General features: G+C 55.8%; 2 protein-coding genes across 4 annotated transcripts in view; one reads left to right on the top strand and one right to left on the bottom strand.

Moving 5' to 3' along the window:
• HNF1A (HNF1 homeobox A) overlaps nt 1-11,424 on the top strand; it is a 14,725-nt gene extending 3,301 nt beyond the window's left edge. Inside the window, exons 2-10 of one of the 3 annotated variants that reach the window (XM_006096527.3) lie at nt 3,519-3,718; nt 5,394-5,580; nt 6,005-6,246; nt 7,081-7,232; nt 7,343-7,544; nt 8,132-8,323; nt 9,400-9,515; nt 9,602-9,746; nt 11,221-11,424. In XM_006096527.3, the coding sequence (XP_006096589.1) occupies nt 3,544-3,718; nt 5,394-5,580; nt 6,005-6,246; nt 7,081-7,232; nt 7,343-7,544; nt 8,132-8,323; nt 9,400-9,515; nt 9,602-9,746; nt 11,221-11,348 (1,539 nt within the window). In that variant the 5' untranslated portion in view covers nt 3,519-3,543 and the 3' untranslated portion in view covers nt 11,349-11,424. Of the gene's footprint in view, nt 1-3,518; nt 3,719-5,393; nt 5,581-6,004; nt 6,247-7,080; nt 7,233-7,342; nt 7,545-8,131; nt 8,324-9,399; nt 9,552-9,601; nt 9,747-11,220 lie in introns of all 3 variants that reach the window. The other 2 variants (XM_023760406.1, XM_023760405.1) reach the window with 2 other exon arrangements.
• Nucleotides 11,425-12,512: 1,088 nt separating this feature from the next.
• CUNH12orf43 (chromosome unknown C12orf43 homolog) overlaps nt 12,513-18,330 on the bottom strand; it is a 10,893-nt gene continuing 5,075 nt past the window's right edge. Inside the window, exons 2-4 of the mRNA XM_023760410.1 lie at nt 15,160-15,233; nt 14,267-14,357; nt 12,513-13,828 (exon numbers count right to left, since the gene is read on the bottom strand). Coding sequence (XP_023616178.1) covers nt 13,474-13,828; nt 14,267-14,357; nt 15,160-15,233 — 520 coding nt within the window. The 3' untranslated portion in view covers nt 12,513-13,473. The remainder of the gene's footprint in view (nt 13,829-14,266; nt 14,358-15,159; nt 15,234-18,330) is intronic.

The following is an 18,330-nucleotide window of genomic DNA, read 5'->3' as shown; positions in this document are numbered from 1 at the left end:
GCCCCCAGTTTCCTACAAGCGGGGATGACATGGTAACATGATAGCTGAGTGCGCATGCGTGTAGTACAGTAGACGATGCTATGAGAGTGGTCCCGTTTACAGCCGAGCAAATGAAGGCTCAGAGAGGCAAAGGGACTTCCCAAGGTCTTGCAAAGCAGTCAGGCCAGGACTTGGACCCGGGTCCTCCCAGCCGCACACTCTGCACAGCACCCTCCAGGTTGCACGTCGTCCTTGACCGTTTACCTCCCTCCTTACCCTCCCTGGTCGTTCTGGCTGTTCAGCTTCACCATCAACTCGCTTCCATGCAGCGCCTCAGAGAGCAGCGGGGCTTACAAATGCGTTCGACTCCTTCCTCCTCCTGTGAAATACTGATTGCTGAGGAAACTGAGGCACAGGAGGCTAAGCAACTTCCCAAGGCCCCCGGGCGAGTGTGGCACAGCTGAGATTCCAACTGAGATCGGAGGGCCGCACTGGGAACTCAGCCCCTCCACACGCCACACGCGTGGCCTTCAGGGTGGCCCGCTCAACCTTGGACGCACTGGAATCCCGGGGCCTCCGGGTCCCGGGACTACATGATGCTGTGACAGTGCCGTTCCGTCCACTGAGCACGTGCTGTGTGCCAGGCCCTGTGAGCCTGTCTCTCCTCCTGGAAACGCATGCCGCTCTCCCAGGAGCCCCGAGGCAGGCGTGGGTTTGCCGTGTTAGAGCGGCGTGGGCATGCACACCTCAGGGGCCAGGGTGCGGCGGTGGGACTGGAGCCCAGGCCGGTTTAACTTTGGAGCCGATGAGGGTGAGAGTGGGGGCGCCTGGAGAAACTGTCATGAGGAGTCATGTCCTTGGAGACTGAGTGCGTGGGGCGGGGCGGGGGGAGACAGAGAGAACAACAGAGAGACAGAGAGACAGGAGAGGGAAGGAGACGGGGAGGGACACACACACACACACACACACACACACACACACACACACACACGGAGTCAGCTGGACAGTGACAGTTCATCTTTCGTTTGAGCCAGGAGAGGCCTTGTTGAGAGCAAGACTGAGCTCATTCTCTCTGGAGAAGAAAAGGGGAGGGAGGGGGAAAGAGGGAGAGGGAGGGTTGCTCAGGAGGTGATGACTGCAGTGGGGGGAGGCGGGAGGCCATCCGGCAGCCCAGCTCCAGAATCAGATAAGCGTGTTTGCCGTGGAGCACACGCTGGACTTTGCCCTGCCCTCCTCCTCGCTGTGACTGGCACCGGGAGTGGGGGAGGTGGACAGGAGAGGCGCCTGGGAGCCCCTGGGAGCAGGAGGGAGGAGCCTGGGGAGAGGTCTGGGGGGTCTGGGCAAAGTGAAATGTTCTTGAGTCCCTTTGACAAGGGAGGCTCACCTGTCTGAGCCTCAGTTTCCTCACCCGTAAGATGGACAAGTGAGCAGTACTGACTTCCGCCGGCGGCTGTAAGGTTCAGATGGCCGGCTCTCCGTACAGCGCCAGCTCACAGTAAATACACAAGAAACACTGGCCTCATGGCTGTCACTGGCCCAGGCGGACGCTGCTGCGCTGGCTGCGACCAGCTCACGTTCAGCGGTCCCTCCTGCCTTGCCTCTCTGCCTGTGGGCTCTGCAGTCAGAGGGCCAACGCTGGTGGAAGGCTGTGCGGCCCGAGTTCGGAGGGCATTGCCAGGGGCAGGCAGGCTGGTCCTCTGAGGACGGCGAGAAGGGCTGGGGGAGAGGCAGCGGGGGTGGGCTTCCGCGCACTGGGGGGGTGTTTGCTTTTCCTTTTTTAGAATTCAGTTTTAAATAGTATATCTGCATGTGCTGGGTATTATGTAACATGTTACATAATTTTAAAAGTGTGGACCAGTAACAAAGAACTGCCCCCGTCCCCGTCCTCAGCTCTCCATCCCCCCAGGCTGTGTCTCCAGTTCCTTCTGTGACCTTCGCTGTGTCCTGCAAACACAAATACGTAGAAATCTCTTATCCCATTTTCTTTTTTAAATATATTTTATTGATTTTTTACAGAGAGGAAGGGAGAGAGATAGAGAGTTAGAAACATCAATGAGAGAGAAACATCGATCAGCCGCCTCCTGCACATCTCCTACTGGGGATGTGCCCGCAACCCAGGTACATGCCCTTGACCGGAATTGAACCCGGGACCCTTGAGTCCGCAGGCCGACGCTCTATCCACTGAGCCAAACCGGTTTCGGCTCTTATCCCATTTTCAATGTTCCGCGGTAGCCGCCCAGCAAACCTACCAAACTGCTCCACCTGGGCCCTTAAGAGCGTCCCCGGCTGTGTCCGCAGGTGCCGACCGGAGGCCCCGCAGTTTAGTTCATCAGCATCCTTTTTGGTGGTTTCCAATCTTTTGCTGTGGCCAAGCCACATGGTAGGAGACGAATCGCCTCCTACACATGCCGTTGCCACATGTGCCCATATCAGCAGCCTCCATTCTAGAATAAACGGCTGAGCAAGGGCGTGAGAACACGGGCCCTGGACCCTGGGTTCCTATCCCCGTCTGTCTCGGCTCTGGTGTGGGAGCTGCTCTTCTCGGACACATTTGTAACTGAGGCTCGGGACAGGGCGAGGGGAAGTCAGCTGAGCCGGAGCAGGGCGGGGGGAGAGCGTATGTAGCAGAGGCGATCTGACCCCTTCCTTTCCAGTCACCAGAGGACAGAAATACGGACCACAGGTGGCCTCCGGTCCCGTCTCTAGTGAGAGCATCTCAGCCCCAAGAGCAGGATTCTGGTGCCCAGACACGCACGTTTCTTACAAGTCCTCCGACTCGCCCTGCCCCCGGCCCGAGGCTGCTGAGACCCAGCGCCTGCCCGGTGCTGGGGACCAGCTGGGCCGCTGCCTGGGGTGGTGCAGATTACAGGAGGCATTTCCCTCTGTGATGTTTCTCCATCAGTGTCTCTGCTAGGCTGGCCCATGACCTTGGGCAAGAGATGCAAGTGACACAAGTGGCCTTAGCCTCAGTGGCCTGGACTGTAAAGTGAGAGAATCCTATTTCTCTCCTTGTTTTCAGACCTAATTTTTTTCCCTTAATAGGTCTCACTCATCCACCCACCCACCCATCCACTCATTCATTCATGGTGAATTCATGCACCCACCAAGGGCATAATATATGTCAGGCCTGTGGGAGCTGAAAACCAGACAGCTCCTGCCCTCCCTGTGCTGACAGTCTCTCTCCGTGGCATTGCCAGGTGGGAGCGGGCTCTTTAAAGGGGGCTCAAAGGTGAGGACCCTCCCCATCATGTGCTGCCCCCAGGGGAGTCTGTCCATATGTCCGTGTCCATGTGTCGTGGGGCTGGCTGGGGCCTGTGACATGTCCCCTCCCCCGTCTGTGTCAGTGTCCCTGGGTCCTGGCGCGAGTCAGACCTCCCTGCCCCTGAGTCAGGGTCTGCTTTCATCCATAATCCCACCCCAGTGTGGACAGGAAGCCTCGCACCCGGACCCCAGCCCTGCCTGCAGGGTCCCCCACCCCCATTGAGTGGGGCCTGCCCTTGTTCTCCTCCCAGTGGGGCCTGCCCTTGTTCTCCTCCCAGGGAGGACCCGTGGCGCGTGGCGAAGATGGTCAAGTCCTACCTGCAGCAGCACAACATCCCGCAGCGGGAGGTGGTCGACACCACCGGCCTCAACCAGTCGCACCTGTCCCAGCACCTCAACAAGGGCACCCCCATGAAGACGCAGAAGCGAGCCGCCCTGTACACCTGGTACGTCCGCAAGCAGCGAGAGGTGGCCCAGCGTAAGTAACAACCGCGCAGCCCTGTCTTCCTGACAAGCTCGGGGGTGGGGCTGGGAGCTTCCCCACCTGTTCCTCAGACAGGCAGCCCGGGGAAGGTCAGCGGGACCCATCCAGCCTTTATTTCTATTCTGCGCACGGCACCCTGGGAGAGGGAAGTCAGGCTGGTCCTGGGCATCCGATGATGGATAAGCAGGGCCCGACCCCAAGAGCTGTTGGTGGGGAAGGAGAAAGACCGTGTGATGTGGTGAGACATGTAAGCAGCCATGGCTGTAGCTCCTAGCCCCTCACAGTGCGCCTGGCCCGGGGCAGTGCCACCCAACGTCTATTTCCAAGTGCTGAGCTGGCGGCAGGGGAGAGAGATCTATTCTTCCTCAGGGAGGCAGGGCATCAGGCGGGTTCACACCAGCAGTATGGCCTTTAGACTCAGTCGTAAAGTGTGAGTTGAATTTTGACCCATGGAGACGGAGGGAAGGGAGTTTCGGGCAGAAGGAACAGCATGTGTAAAGGCTCAGAGGCGAGGTATGTGCTCAGGGACTCCCCCCTGAAACCTGGGAAGACCTGGGCGCACTACCATCGGGGAAGGGGGGACTTCCTCACTCAGGCCTCATCCCCCACCAGATCCCAGTGCACCTCACACTTTTGAGCCTGTCTGTGTGTAAAATAATTTCTAATATTTATTTTCATTAATTATCCAGCTTTTTTAATATATTATATATATATTTAATTGACTTTAGAGAGGAAGGGAGAGGGAGAGAGAGATAGAAACATCAGTGATGAGAGAGAATCATTAATCAGCTGCCTCCTGCATGCCCCCTACTGGGGATCAAGCCCGCAACCCAGGCATGTGCCCTTGATTGGAATCAAACCTGGAACCCTTCAGTCCGCAGGCCGACGCTCTATCCACTGAGCCAAACCGGCTAGGGCAATTATCCAGATTTCTAAAAGACAATACACACTTAGTTAGGAAGAAAAAATACAAGAAAGACTTTACAATAAAAATTAGATGTCCTTGTCCTAAAGCAGCCACTGGCACTCCCAGTCTTGCAGACCCCCTTCTGGAGGAATTGTAGGCCACGCTAGCCATGTCTACAGACCCTGACGCAGAGCCTCCCTTCCTCCCGCTCACTAACCGCCCTGGCCCGTCTGCCCCACGCCCTTGGCGGCTGCTCAGGGATACTCCGACTCAAGTGAAACCAGCTGACAAGGCTGGTGGGTCTTTGCTCTCAATGCACGTTAGGCTTTGGAATGCATCCCAGTGTGGAATGTTGACCATCGCGCTGAATCTACTCAGGAGACAGGCTTCCATTTTCTGCTCGACTCTGTGCAACCTGAGAGAAATAGTTAGTTCCCTGAACGTCACTGTAAAATGGGTGGCATGTGTGTCAAATGTGAGCAAATGCTGATGCTCACCTGGAGCCCTGTGAGACTATAGCTTGGCTCAGTAGAAAAGTGTGCAGGGGTTGATTAGTGATGCCTGGCTTGGACATGGGTTAAGAACGTGGTGGTACGTATGCTGTGTATCTGTTATCACTGGATTAGAGGATTTCCAAGCTCTAGCTGGAAGCTGCTCTGACTTGGCCCCTGGGAATGAGGAAGAATCAGGAGTGTGGTCAGGAACTGAGGCGGGGAAAGTGGGAGTGGCTGGTGCTCTGCTCACAGCTGCCTGTGCCTACAGAGTTCACCCACGCTGGGCAGGGGGGGCTGATTGAGGAGCCCACCGGAGATGAGCTGCCAACCAAGAAGGGACGGAGGAACCGTTTCAAATGGGGCCCAGCATCCCAGCAGATCCTGTTCCAGGCCTACGAGAGGCAGAAGAACCCCAGCAAGGAGGAGCGAGAGGCACTGGTGGAAGAGTGCAACAGGTCGGAGGGCGGCGGGCAGCAGGGCTGGCTTGGTCTGGGCAGGGCAGGGCTGGGGAAGGGAGGGTGGCTCTGGGTCCTGAGGGAGGCTCCCCCGTCTCAGCTCGGGCTCAGTGTCTGGAACCTACTCTATTTCCGACACACACACATACACACACACACACACACACACACACACGCCCCAGTCCAAGCAATGTTGAGTGGGTGCGCATCTCATTCATCCTCACCACAACCCGATGGTTATGTTGCTCACGTTATGACTGGAGACACTGAGCGGCTAAGTCACACAGTCACAGAGCAGAAGTGGGACCGCACCCCGGGTGCTAGCCCCAACATTCAGGTGGAGCCCTACCTCTCAGAACTCACCCCGACCCCAGGACAGGGCTCCTTGTGCCTGGCCTGGAGCTCACACTGGCTGTTTCTGCAGGGCCGAGTGCATCCAGAGGGGGGTGTCCCCATCACAGGCACAGGGGCTGGGCTCCAACCTCGTCACAGAGGTGCGTGTCTACAACTGGTTTGCCAATCGGCGCAAAGAAGAAGCCTTTCGGCACAAGCTGGCCATGGACACATACAGCGGGCCGCCATCGGGGCCAGGCCCGGGCCCGGCACTGCCCGCCCACAGCTCCCCTGGCCTGCCCCCATCTGCCCTCTCCCCCAGCAAGGTCCACGGTGAGTGCTCTGTGGGCAGGGGGTTGGGACCGTGTGAGTGCTCTGTGGGCAGGGGGTTGGGACCGTGGGTGGAGGGAAAGGGGGAAGGGGGGAGAGTTGGGGAGCATTTCAGTTTGGTTCCACTCCACTTTATTTACACTATTCTATCCACTCTATTACTCTCCCCTCCACTGACTATTCTATCCACTCTATTACTCTCCCCTCCACTGACCACAACACGTCACCCACTCCACTCCATTCACTCTGAGTTGGGTTCACTTCAATTCATTCATTTCAGATCAAGTAAACTCAATTCATTTCAGGTCAATTCTACTGTTTATTATAATCCAGTTTGTTCATTTAGATTTGGTGCTGTTTAATCCAATCCAACTGCCAATCAACTCAGTTTAATTAATATAATTCAAGGAAATTCAGTTAATTTTGTATGGCTCAGTTCGATTCAATCCAAATCAATTTGATTCAATTCAATTAAACTCAAACTCAATGTATTTCAGGTTCAGTTCAACTAGATTCAGTTTCATTAAACTAATTCCAATTATTTCTATTCAACTCAGTTTGCTGCAGTTTATTAGCTTCAGTTCAGTTTTTTTCAGTGGTTTTATTGAGCACCTACTGCATGTCGGGATAGCACTGGGCAGGGGGCAGGAGCTAATGAAATGCAGCCCTGTGTTCAGGAGTTGGAAGCAGCCAGCACCCTGCCTGGTAGGAGGCGCACATGCCAGCCCAGTTTGCTGGCTGCATAAAGAAAGATGGGCGAGTGGCCTAAGCCAGCCAACGAGGCCCCTGGAGGGCAGGAACGTGGGGTGCTGAGGCTGCACACTGCTCCCCCTCCAGGTGTGCGCTACGGACAACCTGCAACCAGTGAGGGGGCGGAAGTGCCCTCGAGCAGCGGCAGTTCCTTGGTCACAGTGTCCACACCCTTGCACCAAGTGTCCCCCACAGGCCTGGAGCCCAGTCACAGCCTGCTGAGCACTGAAGCCAAGCTGGTGAGTGTCCCCCCACCACCACCCCACCCCCCGGTAGGTGAGACCCTGCCAACCCCATCTTCCCTTGGTTGGGAAAAGCAGTCCTCACTCAGCTTGGTTTCCCCTCCAAGGTCTCCGCAGCTGGGGGGCCTCTGCCCCCGGTCAGCACCCTGACAGCACTGCACAGCTTGGAGCAGACCTCCCCAGGCCTCAGCCAGCAGCCCCAGAACCTCATCATGGCCTCGCTTCCCGGGGTCATGACCATCGGGCCTGGGGAGCCTGCCTCGCTGGGCTCTACGTTCACCAACACAGGCGCCTCCACTCTGGTCATTGGTAAGCTGGCGGGGTGGGGGCACAGAGCCCGAGAGCCGAGAGAGCCTCTGGGACCATTCGCTCACTCATCGTCCGTCACTCACTGCCTGCTCTGTGCCAGGCTGCGCTACACTGGTGACACCAAGGAAACCAGACAGGCCCAGCGCTCAGCGCTCACGTGGGGAGGCAGACAGTAAACGTAATGCGTGAGCCACAGAGTGCCTCCGGGGATGAAACGGCGTGGGGAAGACGGAGCAGCAGGAGGGGACCAATGTGGTCTAGGCTTTAGGCTTTTCTTTAAAGCCCAGAGGACTGTACTTACAGGAACTATTATACAGATGCTCAATAGCATATAAGACAGATGGGAGCTGATGAGAGAGGAGAGCAGACCTAAGCCCAGGGCCTTCGACTGCATGGAACCCAGGGCTCCAGGGACCCAGTCAGACCCACCTCCTGCCCAGATAATGAGCCAGAGGCTCAGAGAAGGGGAGTGACAGGTCCTAGGGCAAAGGCATTTCCGGTCTGGGAGGCAGGGGGGATGGTGCCCCAGGGGGCCCGGGGAGGCAGTGGACACGGTGGCCGGCTGACTCCTGCCCCTCCCGCTCCAGGTTTGGCCTCCACACAGGCACAGAGTGTGCCCGTCATCAACAGCATGGGCAGCAGCCTGGCCACCCTGCAGCCTGTGCAGTTCTCCCAGCCGCTGCACCCTTCCTACCAGCAGCCACTCATGTCCCCTGTGCAGAGCCACATGGCCCAGAACCCCTTCATGGCCACCATGGCCCAGCTGCAGAGCCCCCACGGTGAGCACAGGGAGGGGACCTCGCAGATACTGCGGCCTGTGTGTGTGTCTGGTACAAGTGTGAGTGCTTGTGATGGAGGGGGCTCTGAGGGGGCGCAGGTGAGCGTCTGTGGCCAGAACGTGTCTCCATGTGTGAATACGTGTGGCCATGTGTGTGCACGTGTGAGTGGAAACATGCCCACGTGTGGGAACGCAGGCCAGTCTTTCTCTAAACCCTTGGGGCCATATGTATTTCAGAATTAACTATGTTCAGATTTTCAAAGGTTAATATGGGGAACATACCATGGATTACATAACTCTCCCAGCAACGTTTGGGGTTAACTCTAGCACCAAGCCCTATGATTTCTGCAGCAAAAAGTAGAATTTCACCAAATAGATTAATAAAGACTTAAATAGCCCTGGCTGGTTTGGCTCAGTGGATAGAGCATTGGCCTGCGGACTGAAGGGTCCGGATTCAATTCCAGTCAAGGGCACATGCCCAGGTTGTGGGCTCGGTCCCCAGTAGGGGGCGTACAGGAGGCAGATCAATGATACTCCCCGTGTGCGTATTCCTGTGTGCATTTGATTGAGTGCATGCATTTATGTGTGTTATGTGGGTGGCTATGGTTTTATCTGTCAAGGTGAGAATATGAGTTTTTTTACTGGTGTCGTGTGGGGATGGCTATTAGGTGAGATTTGGGTTACGTTTCGGAGGCATCCTGGCCATGGAAATATGCTGCCCTCCGCCCTGCTGCCCCTCACAGGGGCAAGGCCTTCCCCTCTGAGGCCTGTTTAGCCTCCTGTTCCCTTTCACACCTGTTGTCTCCAGGTGCCGGGCGGAGCTGGGTGTGGGATCTGGGCCTTTCCCGGGTTCTCTCTGCAGGGGCTGAGCAGGCCCCTGTAGTTGGGGAGAGGGTCCCAACCCTGTATCTGAGCTCCATTTGGGAAATCAGCCCTGAGTCTCCCCCCACGGCCCCATCAGGCCATTTCCCAGACCTCACACCCCACTTCCCCAGCCCTGAGGCCCTCCTGGGAGGGGGCCAGCCCTGCCCAGGGTGCCACGTCTGTACCCTCTTCTGTCTTCTCCCTCCCGGCCAGCCCTTTACAGCCACAAGCCTGAGGTGGCTCAGTACACCCACACGGGCCTGCAGACCATGCTCATCACCGACACCACCAACCTGAGCGCCCTGGCCAGCCTCACACCCACCAAGCAGGTAAGGCCCCAGGCTGCCCTGCCCCGCCCCCCTCAGGCCCGCCTCAGAGAACACCCTGGGTCTCAGAAGGTGGCTCTGTTCTCCAGGTCTTCATCTCAGACACCGAGGCCTCCAGCGAGTCTGGGCTTCACACGCCAGCATCTCAGGCCACCACCATTCACATCCCCAGCCAGGACCCTGCTGGCATCCAGCACCTGCAGCCTTCCCACAGGCTCAGCGCCAGCCCCCCAGGTGAGCGGCCTCTCCCTGCTGGGTGTGTACAGGGGTGGGGAACGACGGGTCCGCAGGCAGGATAAGGCCCACAAAATCATTTGGCCTGGCCCTGCAAAGGCACTAGGCGTGAGTTAAACATTTGACCAAATATAGCAGACTAATTTTTAAGCTGATAATTGTGTGTGGCCCACGAATGTCATATCCAAATGGCCCTGGGCACAAAAACGGTGGGGCAAACTGTGAGTTGGGGGTAATGAGGCAGATCTTGGAGGGCACCCTGTGCTCCCCTGAAGTGAGCCAAGAGGGTTGTGAAATCACAGGGAAATGAGCACATCTCACAGAATCTATCTCATTGACTGGGTTGAGGAAAAGAGACAAAGTCGTGGGAAGAGGAGTAACTGCGCTGGTTGTGGGCCAGAAGTGGCTCATGGATACGTGGGTGTGGTTCAGGGTTTAGCATTCTTTGAATCATTGCTAACATTTAAAAATTAGGATTTTTCATAAAAAATCCAGATTTCTGACATCTTTTGGAAAATTGGAAGGACTCGTTTCCACATAGCAACAGAGTGTGGGCTCAGGCCACCATGTCCCCCTCAACCCATTTATTTCCATCCCCCTAAGACCCAAGTCTGCACCCTACAGGGTCATGGTGAAGAGCGGGCACTGTCGAGTCCGGGTGCCGGGCTTTGAGGCCTGGGGCGGCCACCTGCTAATGCGCAACTTTGGGCAAGTTGCTGCCCTTTCCGAGCCTCAGGTTCCTCCATCGGCCCTGGTGGCTGCAGGGAGGGCTTCCTGGTCCACGCTCCACCTGAGGAACTGTCATTTTACAGATGAGAAGCAGACACTCAAGGAGGTGAGGGACTTGGCCTTGCCTCTGACAGCTACTAGGTGGCAGGGCCAGGACTTGAACCCAGGTCCAAGCTCAAAGCCCATTCTCTTACCATCGGAATCTGTTGGGCTTCTCCCAAGCCAGAACCAACAGGATACATACCTATTTAAGGGACTGGCTCACGTGACTGTGGAACTGGCAAGTCAGAAAGCTGTTGGGCAGCTTGGCAACACAGGCAGGAGTTGATGCTGCATCCTGAGGTAGAATCCTTCCCTGGGAAATCGCAGCTTTGCTCTAAGGCCTCCCCTGATGGGATGAGGCCCACCCACAGTACTGAGGGACATCTTTACTGAAGTCAACTGACTGTAGGCGTTAAGCACATCTACAAAACACCTTCACAGCAACACTCGATGAGTCTTTGGGTCGACTGGACACTACAGCCTAGCCAAGCTGACACGTAACACTAACCACCTCACCATGTCACCAGCGCTTCTCTAACATTTCCACTAAAATGTTGAGAAGGCCACTCCCTGGGTGGCCCCAGAGCCTGCTGGGGGTCAATAAGACAAGGGCCCACCTCCCCCACCCCCAGTGCCTCAGGGATGAGTGGGAGGGGTCAGGATGGGCGTGGTGGGCAGCCAGCAGCTTCCTTTGCCTCTGCAGTGTCCTCCAGCAGCCTGGTGTTGTACCAGAGCTCCGAATCCACCAATGGCCACAGCCACCTGCTGCCATCCAACCACAGCGTCATCGAGACCTTCATCTCCACACAGATGGCCTCTTCTTCCCAGTAACCATGGCAACCACCTCCCAGGGGCTGGCACCTGAAGCCTGCCCAGCGATTTGGGGGGTGACCAGGGCATCTGAGCCTGCAAACATCTGCTACTACGGAGCTGCTGCCCTTCCCTAGACAACTGGGCCTCGGCCCCACCCAGCTTGGCCAGCGTCAGAGAGGGAGGGCTCTGAGGTGCCCCCACCCGAGGACTGCCTCAGCGCACAAGGGGGACTGTGGAGAGCTGGGAAGCGGAGCCTGCTCCTGGCAGGATGGGACTGCCCCTGCTGCTCCTGGTAAATCCTGTCACTTAGAAAAGAGGGGACAGACTCTGGACTCCAGCACGGCTAGCCTGGGCCTCTGGAGAGCCCCAGCACTCCCAAAGGAGCTCTGGCAGTCACTTCTCAGGACACAAGCCTGTGCAGCTGGGCCTCACTGAGCTCTGAGAGGCCTTAGACCATCCTGTCACCTACGCCCTGTCCAGGCCACTCCACCTGCCCCCTTCCTGCAATTAACCCATTTGCCCATTTGTTCCCACCCAACCCCCACTCACATCAGCATTCCGAGGGGCAGCCCTCGAGGAGCTCTCAGCTTCCCCCTCCCTGGGCCCTGTGACCGCGTTTCCTGGGACATTTGTTCCCGAGCATCATGCCTTCCAGTGCCAGCCTGGTATCTTGCCTCTGCTGAAAAGCCCCCAAGGCTAGGAAGTGTCCTCGCTCCTGTGGAGCCTTGCAACTCTGTGCCTCGTGCTAAGTCCTGGGGCAGCGGCTCCTCTGGCCTCTGGGGCCCTGCAGACCCTCCCCTGGTTTGGAAGAGAAGCTGCTGAGCTCAGAAGGCAGCAGGGCCTGAGCAGCTGGCAGAATAGAGGTGCCCAGAGGGAGAAGGGAGAGAGGAGACCAGCAGAGAGGAGTCACCTGTGTGGACAAGCCTGAGGCCTGGAAGCCTGGGGCCTGAGGGATGAGGCGGTCCAGCCCGAGTACCACCTGAGGAACAAGGTGCCGTGTCCCCGGGCTCCTGCGACCTCCCCTCCGAGGCTGCTGCGAGAACCGGGCCCTTTAGACCAGCAGTCGCCAACCTTTCGGACCTCACGGACCACCAGTTGGCGACGCTGCTTTAGACCACCTCCATCCTGGGACCATGAAGAGCTGCATCCCCTGCAGCTGGCAGCCAGCTAAAGACGAGCCTGTACATTATTTAACTTTTAATAAAGTAAACGAGGAACATACTGGAAACTTCTTGCTTGTCCCCCTCCCCCATCACCCAATGGGGTTGGGCAGGCAGAGGGAGGCGGAGGTGGGCCAGGAGCCAGAGGAGAGATGGGTCCAGCACACGCAGACTCTCAGGGGCCACCTGTCGTTCTTGCTCTGCCGAATCTATGCGACGATGCCAGAATTTTATCTTAACCTTGGCCTCCTGCTCCTTGAATAGGCCTCGTGCATGAAGCCCAGTCCACAAGGCCTGTGGCACTTCCGTAGCCTGCAGCAGGGGCAGGGACCCTCCTGTGTGGTGCTGATTTAAAATGTCTCATCAGCATTCAGCACTGCTGGAGGCAGCACCCAATCAGTTCCGTGCTGGGTCTGACCCTTAATTTTCGATAATCTGGTTGGGATATGATCGTGGTATGTTCACAAATGTAGAGAAACTTCTGGAAAATGAGGGGGGAAATCTCTCCTTCTTTTTCAGACAATGTTATATCCAGTCACAGGGCATAGGGGAGAAGCACAAACTCTTTGGGCCTTGACACCTCAGGGACCTCTTCCCTCATTTTCTTAAGACTGTCTCCCACACCAGGCTGAGGAGGAGGGTGGGTCTCCCTTCACTCACCTCCTCCGACAGCCCTGGGGAGATGGAAGTGTCACCGCTCAGCTATCAGCCTTGACTAGCTGGAAGGCTCCTTCCGGGACCACGGAACGTTCTGGTACCACACGTCTGCCCCAGCCCCAGTGGGAGCACAGGAGGCAGGCCTTGCTGAGGCTTCTCACTCTACAACCAAGGCTTTGCCCCGACTCTTGGGCAAGCCCCGTTCATGGGCAGAGTCTGGACTTGCAGCCAAGTCCCTGAACGTGGAGAGGGAGGCAGCACCTGGAAATGCCTCGTCCCAGTGGGCACCTCATCCCTGGGACTAGCTGGGCCCGCCCTGCACCTGGTCAGTGTGCAGACGCGGCTGCTGCGCTCTTTGATAGTGGGAACGGGGAGGCCTCAATGGCCCTCTTTGCCTTTTTCTTCCTTTTCTTCTTTTTGGTTCCAAGTGACACAAGGTCTCCGTTGAGCTTGGCTGACTCCTTTCCCTGCTTCCCGGCTGTGGCCTTGCTTGTGATGGTGGTGGCTGTGGTCAAGTCCGTGCTGGCCTCCTTCTTGGCTTTCTTTTTCAACTTCCTTTTCTTCTTCTTTGCTTCTTTTTCCACCTCGACAGGACCATGGATGGCGGACTCCTGCAGAATGGCAGAGGCTGACACAGCTGCCTCCTGGCACCGCTGCCACTCCTCATCACTGTCCTCACTGCTGCAGGGAGAGGGCAGTCTGGGTCAGCTCGGGCTGGGACTGAGCCCAAAGCTGCCCCAGAAAGCGCCCACGGGGGGTGGGCGGCAGGTGGAGAGCTCCGGCGCTCAGGAGTGAGGCAGACCTTCTAATACTGCTTCTCTGCTTCCTGGCTATGTGAGCTCATTCAATAACCTCTCTGACCCTCAGTGTCTTCATCTATAAAATGGGATCTTCGCTGAGCCGAGGGTCTGGCACATGATGGGTGCTCAAAAGCAGTAACCCTCCAAAGCCAGCCCCCGCTGAGTGTCCTCCCCCCCACGGAGGGTACTATTTCTCGAGCTGCCTGACGGCTCCTTCTTGGCCGGGACCGCACCGATCTGCCTGGCTACCCTAAGACACCGGCCAACCCGGAAAATGGGCAAAACCGAGGGGACTTGAGGAGAGGGTGTGCGATCTCACCTGGAGCGGGAAGGCAGTCGCTTTCGGCGGGGCTGGGGAGCAGCTGTCTCCTCAGGGCCTTCGGGGACGGAGGTGAAGAAGAGGCGGAAGCCTAAACCCCAAAGGGGCAGAGTCAGCACTGCCAGGGCCACCTCTCCTCCAGGCGCCAAGGGAGCCCTGCCTCTGCCCTCAGGGAGCACCTAGTCCAGAGGCAAACACCCAGGAATTGCTCCCGTCTAAGCACAAAAGGACGCCCATGTGCGGAGGGGCCTGCTGACGACGCTGGAGCCAGAGGACGGGGTGCTGAGGCGCCAGCGGCCAAACAGGCCAGCACGCCCTCAGCGGTGTTAGGGACTCAGCAGTTGAGCCTCCTGCCTAAGGCAGCTTCCAAAGTGGCAATGAGCCTGACACGGGACACACAGACTCGGACGGGAGAGGCTGTGCAGTGTGGTGGTGGGAGCTCTGCTCAGGGTTAGACAGACGTGGTCACCTCAGGCAAGGGCCTTCATTCCCGAGAGCCTCAGCCATCCTTACAGTCCCCCCCGGTAAGGGGGTGGAAGGGGGTATCATCATACCTGCCTCAGAGCAGATGCACGGATGACAGAGGGTAATACACCAAAACTATTTCCTAGCTCCAGACATATGATAGGTGCTTACTAAATGACAGCTGATATTAACTGTACTAGAGGCCTGGTGCACAAAATTCGTGCATGGGTAGGGTCCCTAGGCCTGGCCGGCAATAAGGGCTGATTGGGGCCTTCCAGCTGCCAGCAGAGGCCTTCCTTCGTTCTGCACCATCCCCTGGTGGTCAGCGCACGTCATAGCAAGCGATTGAACTCCCGGTCTCCGGGTCGAACTCCCGAGGGGACACTTTGCACATTAGCCTTTTATAGAGATGGAAGATGACTACTCACCATCATCCTCTGGGGTGGCTTTCTGTACCTCAGCCTTTGTTGGTTCCTTCACAGCTTCTGAGATGGTAATGGAGCTAAGGGAAGATGAGATAGTTGATTTAGGATGAAATTTGGGGTACCAACAAAATCTTTTTCAAAATATTAACACCATTTTTTTTTTAAGTGTAGGGGATGGGGCATGCAGTCTTAAATGCAAAGCAGACAGCACACTGGCCTGAAGAAAGCTAACACCCACAGCTATAACCTGCTGAGCAGCTGCTGCCACTCAAACTGCAGGGCTTCATTTGTTTAAGCCCCACTTTATCCCAGAAAACGCTGAGGATTTTTAAGATACTCATAGCACAACAAAATAAATACAATTTCAAACAGGGCTAAGAGAAAATAAACGCCGAGAGACAGAAATAGTCAAGTGTAGTGAGGAAGTCCTATAACACTTGCTTTTTGTTGTTGTCTTTTTCAATTTTAATTTAAAAAATTTTTTTGAGATAACTGTAGATTGACAAGCAGTTCCAAGAAATAATACAGAGAGATTCCATATACTCTTTTGTTTTTGTTTGTTAATCCTCACCAGAAGATATTTTTTCCATTGATATTTAGAGAGAGTGGAAGGGAGGGGGAGAAAAGAGAAAGGAGAGAAGAGGAGGAGAGAGGAGGAGGAGAGGGGGAAGGGGAGGGGGAGAGAGGGAGAGAAACATCAATGTGAGAGAGTCATACTGATTGGCTGCCTCCTGCATAAGCCCTGACTAGGGCTGGGGATAGAACCTGCAACCAGGTATGTGCCCTTGACCGGGAATCAAAACCATGACCCTTCAGCCCCGACTGGTTTGGCTCAGTGGATAGAGCATCAGCCTGCGGACTGAAGGGTCCTGGGTTCGATTCTGGTCAAGGGCATGTACCTTGGTTGCGAGCACATCCCCAGTGGGGGGTGTGCAGGAGGCAGCTGATCGATGTGTCTCTCTCATCGATGTTTCTAACTCTCTGTTCCTCTCCCTTCCTCTCTGTAAAAATCAATAAAATATATTTAAAAAAACAAAAAAACAAACCATGACCCTTCAGTGCTCAGTCTGGTACACTAACCACTTACCAACATTGGCCAGGCCAAGATTCCATATACTCTTCATCCAGTTTCTCCCTATGGTAACATTGTGAGTAACTGCAGTTCAATAGAAACTGACATTGATACAATCCATTGGCCTTAGACTTCAGAGACCTGGGTTTTGAATCCTGGCTGTGTCACTTATTAGTTGTGTCCCTTTTGGCGAGTGACTTCATCTCTCTGAGCCTGTTACCCATCTGTACACTGGGAGCCCCTACCTCTTTGGATTGCCACAGGAGCAAATGAGATAATGGATATCAAGCCCTTAGCACAGAGCCTGGCCACAAGCAGCAACTCAGTGAATGGTCCCTGTGATGACGATTACTGTCATCATGATAAGCAGTAAGTTCCACAGGCCCTCTACCAAAAATAAACCCTCTCTCCAGAAGCAGAGCAGGGAGAGCTGGAGACCAGGACGCCTGTCTCTGGTGATGCAGACAGAGGTCACTGTGCCCTACGGAGAACAACGCTCTCAGCACGTCCTCTCAGCAGACACAGCAGCGTGCCGGGTGCTTGCTCCTAACTGCCTTCCGCACATGCCAGAGGCATCCCCAGGAAGTCAGCCGGGAAGAGGAACTGGAGACGACGCCACCCATGCCTGACTGGTCCGGCATCTTTTTTTTTTTTTTTAATATATTTTATTGCATTTTTTACAGAGAGGAAGGGAAAGGATAGAGAGTTAGAAGCATCGATGAGAGAGAAACATTGATCAGCTGCCTCCTGCACACTCCCTACTGGGTATGTGCCCACAACCAAGGTACATGCCCTTGACCGGGATCGAACCCAGGACCCTTCAGTCCACAGGCTGACGCTCTCTCCGCTGAGCCAAACCGGTCAGGGCAACTGGTCTGGCATCTTAACAAAATGGTTCGATGTTGGTCCCTTGGAATATTTGGCAATGTCTGTCGACATTTTTGGTTGTCATAACTGCTGGGGGGAATGCTACAAGGACCTAGTGGGTAGAGGCCAGGCATGTTGTTGACCACCCTACAATGCACAAAACAGTCCCACAACCAAGAACCATCCAGTCCAAACGTCAATACTGCCAAGGCTGAGAAACCCTGATCTCACACAAGGGAAAAACAAAAACTCCGCAGGGAATATTCTGACGCTGCTTGACCAGCATCTGCTGGGTTTCCCCTGGGGCTTTCCATAGCGCCAGGTGGGCCTTGAACACCCTGAAGCCAAACAGTCACAAGGAAATACTGCTTTCAGAGGCTGAAGTGCCAAATGACCTTCCTAAACACGTTTCCCACATTCTGTTTCCCACATTCTCGAGTTTGGGACTGGCCCTGTGTCATGGTGGTTCAGGTTGCTGAGTTGTGGTCCAACATTCCGTCTCAGAAGAGCAGTTGGTTTACATTTGGGGAGGGCTCACTTGTCCTTTATGGTACCTCCTTCGAAGTGAAGGACTCTGGCTTGAACATCCTCACCTCCCTTTCAAAACCTGCTCTGTCAATCAGGAATGGATCTAGACCAGCGCATCCAGAAACATGTCCTGTTACATTATCAGTTGTCCACCAAACGAAGGCACTGTAGCCAAATGAGTCTAGAAACTCCTGGGCTGAACAAAGTTACACAGGTCGGTTTACTGCAAGGGCACATGGGGGTATGCAGACTTCTCTGTTGTTAGATCCTTTTTTTCTAGTCACACTTTGGACTAGTATTCCTTGGTGCCTATTTTAAAAATGCTGACCTAGATCTTTATAAATTATACTAGAGGCCTGATGCACAAAAATTTGGGCCCGGGGGGGGGGGGGGGGGGGGGGGGGTCCCTCAGCCCAGCCTATGCCCTCTTGCAGTCTGGGACCGCTCGGAGGATGTCCACCTGCTGGCTTAGGCCCACTCCCTGGGGGACTGGGCCTAAGCTGGTAGTCAGACATCCCTCTGGCAGCCCGGCAGCCCTCGGGGGAAGTCCACTTGTCAGCGGGGAGCAGGCCTAAGCTGCAGCGGACATCCTTAGCGCTGCTGAGGAAGCAGGAGAGGCTCCCACCAACACCACTGTACTGGCAGCCGTCAGCCTGGCTTGTGGCTGAGCAGAGCTCCCCCTGTGGGAGCGCACTGACCACCAGAGG

This window comes from Myotis lucifugus, unplaced genomic scaffold (genome assembly GCF_000147115.1).
Source record: "Myotis lucifugus unplaced genomic scaffold, Myoluc2.0 scaffold_181, whole genome shotgun sequence".
Classification (NCBI taxonomy): domain Eukaryota; kingdom Metazoa; phylum Chordata; class Mammalia; order Chiroptera; family Vespertilionidae; genus Myotis; species Myotis lucifugus.
The sequence above is the reverse complement of the archived record's forward strand: the minus strand, read 5'-3'. Positions and strand labels throughout refer to the sequence as shown.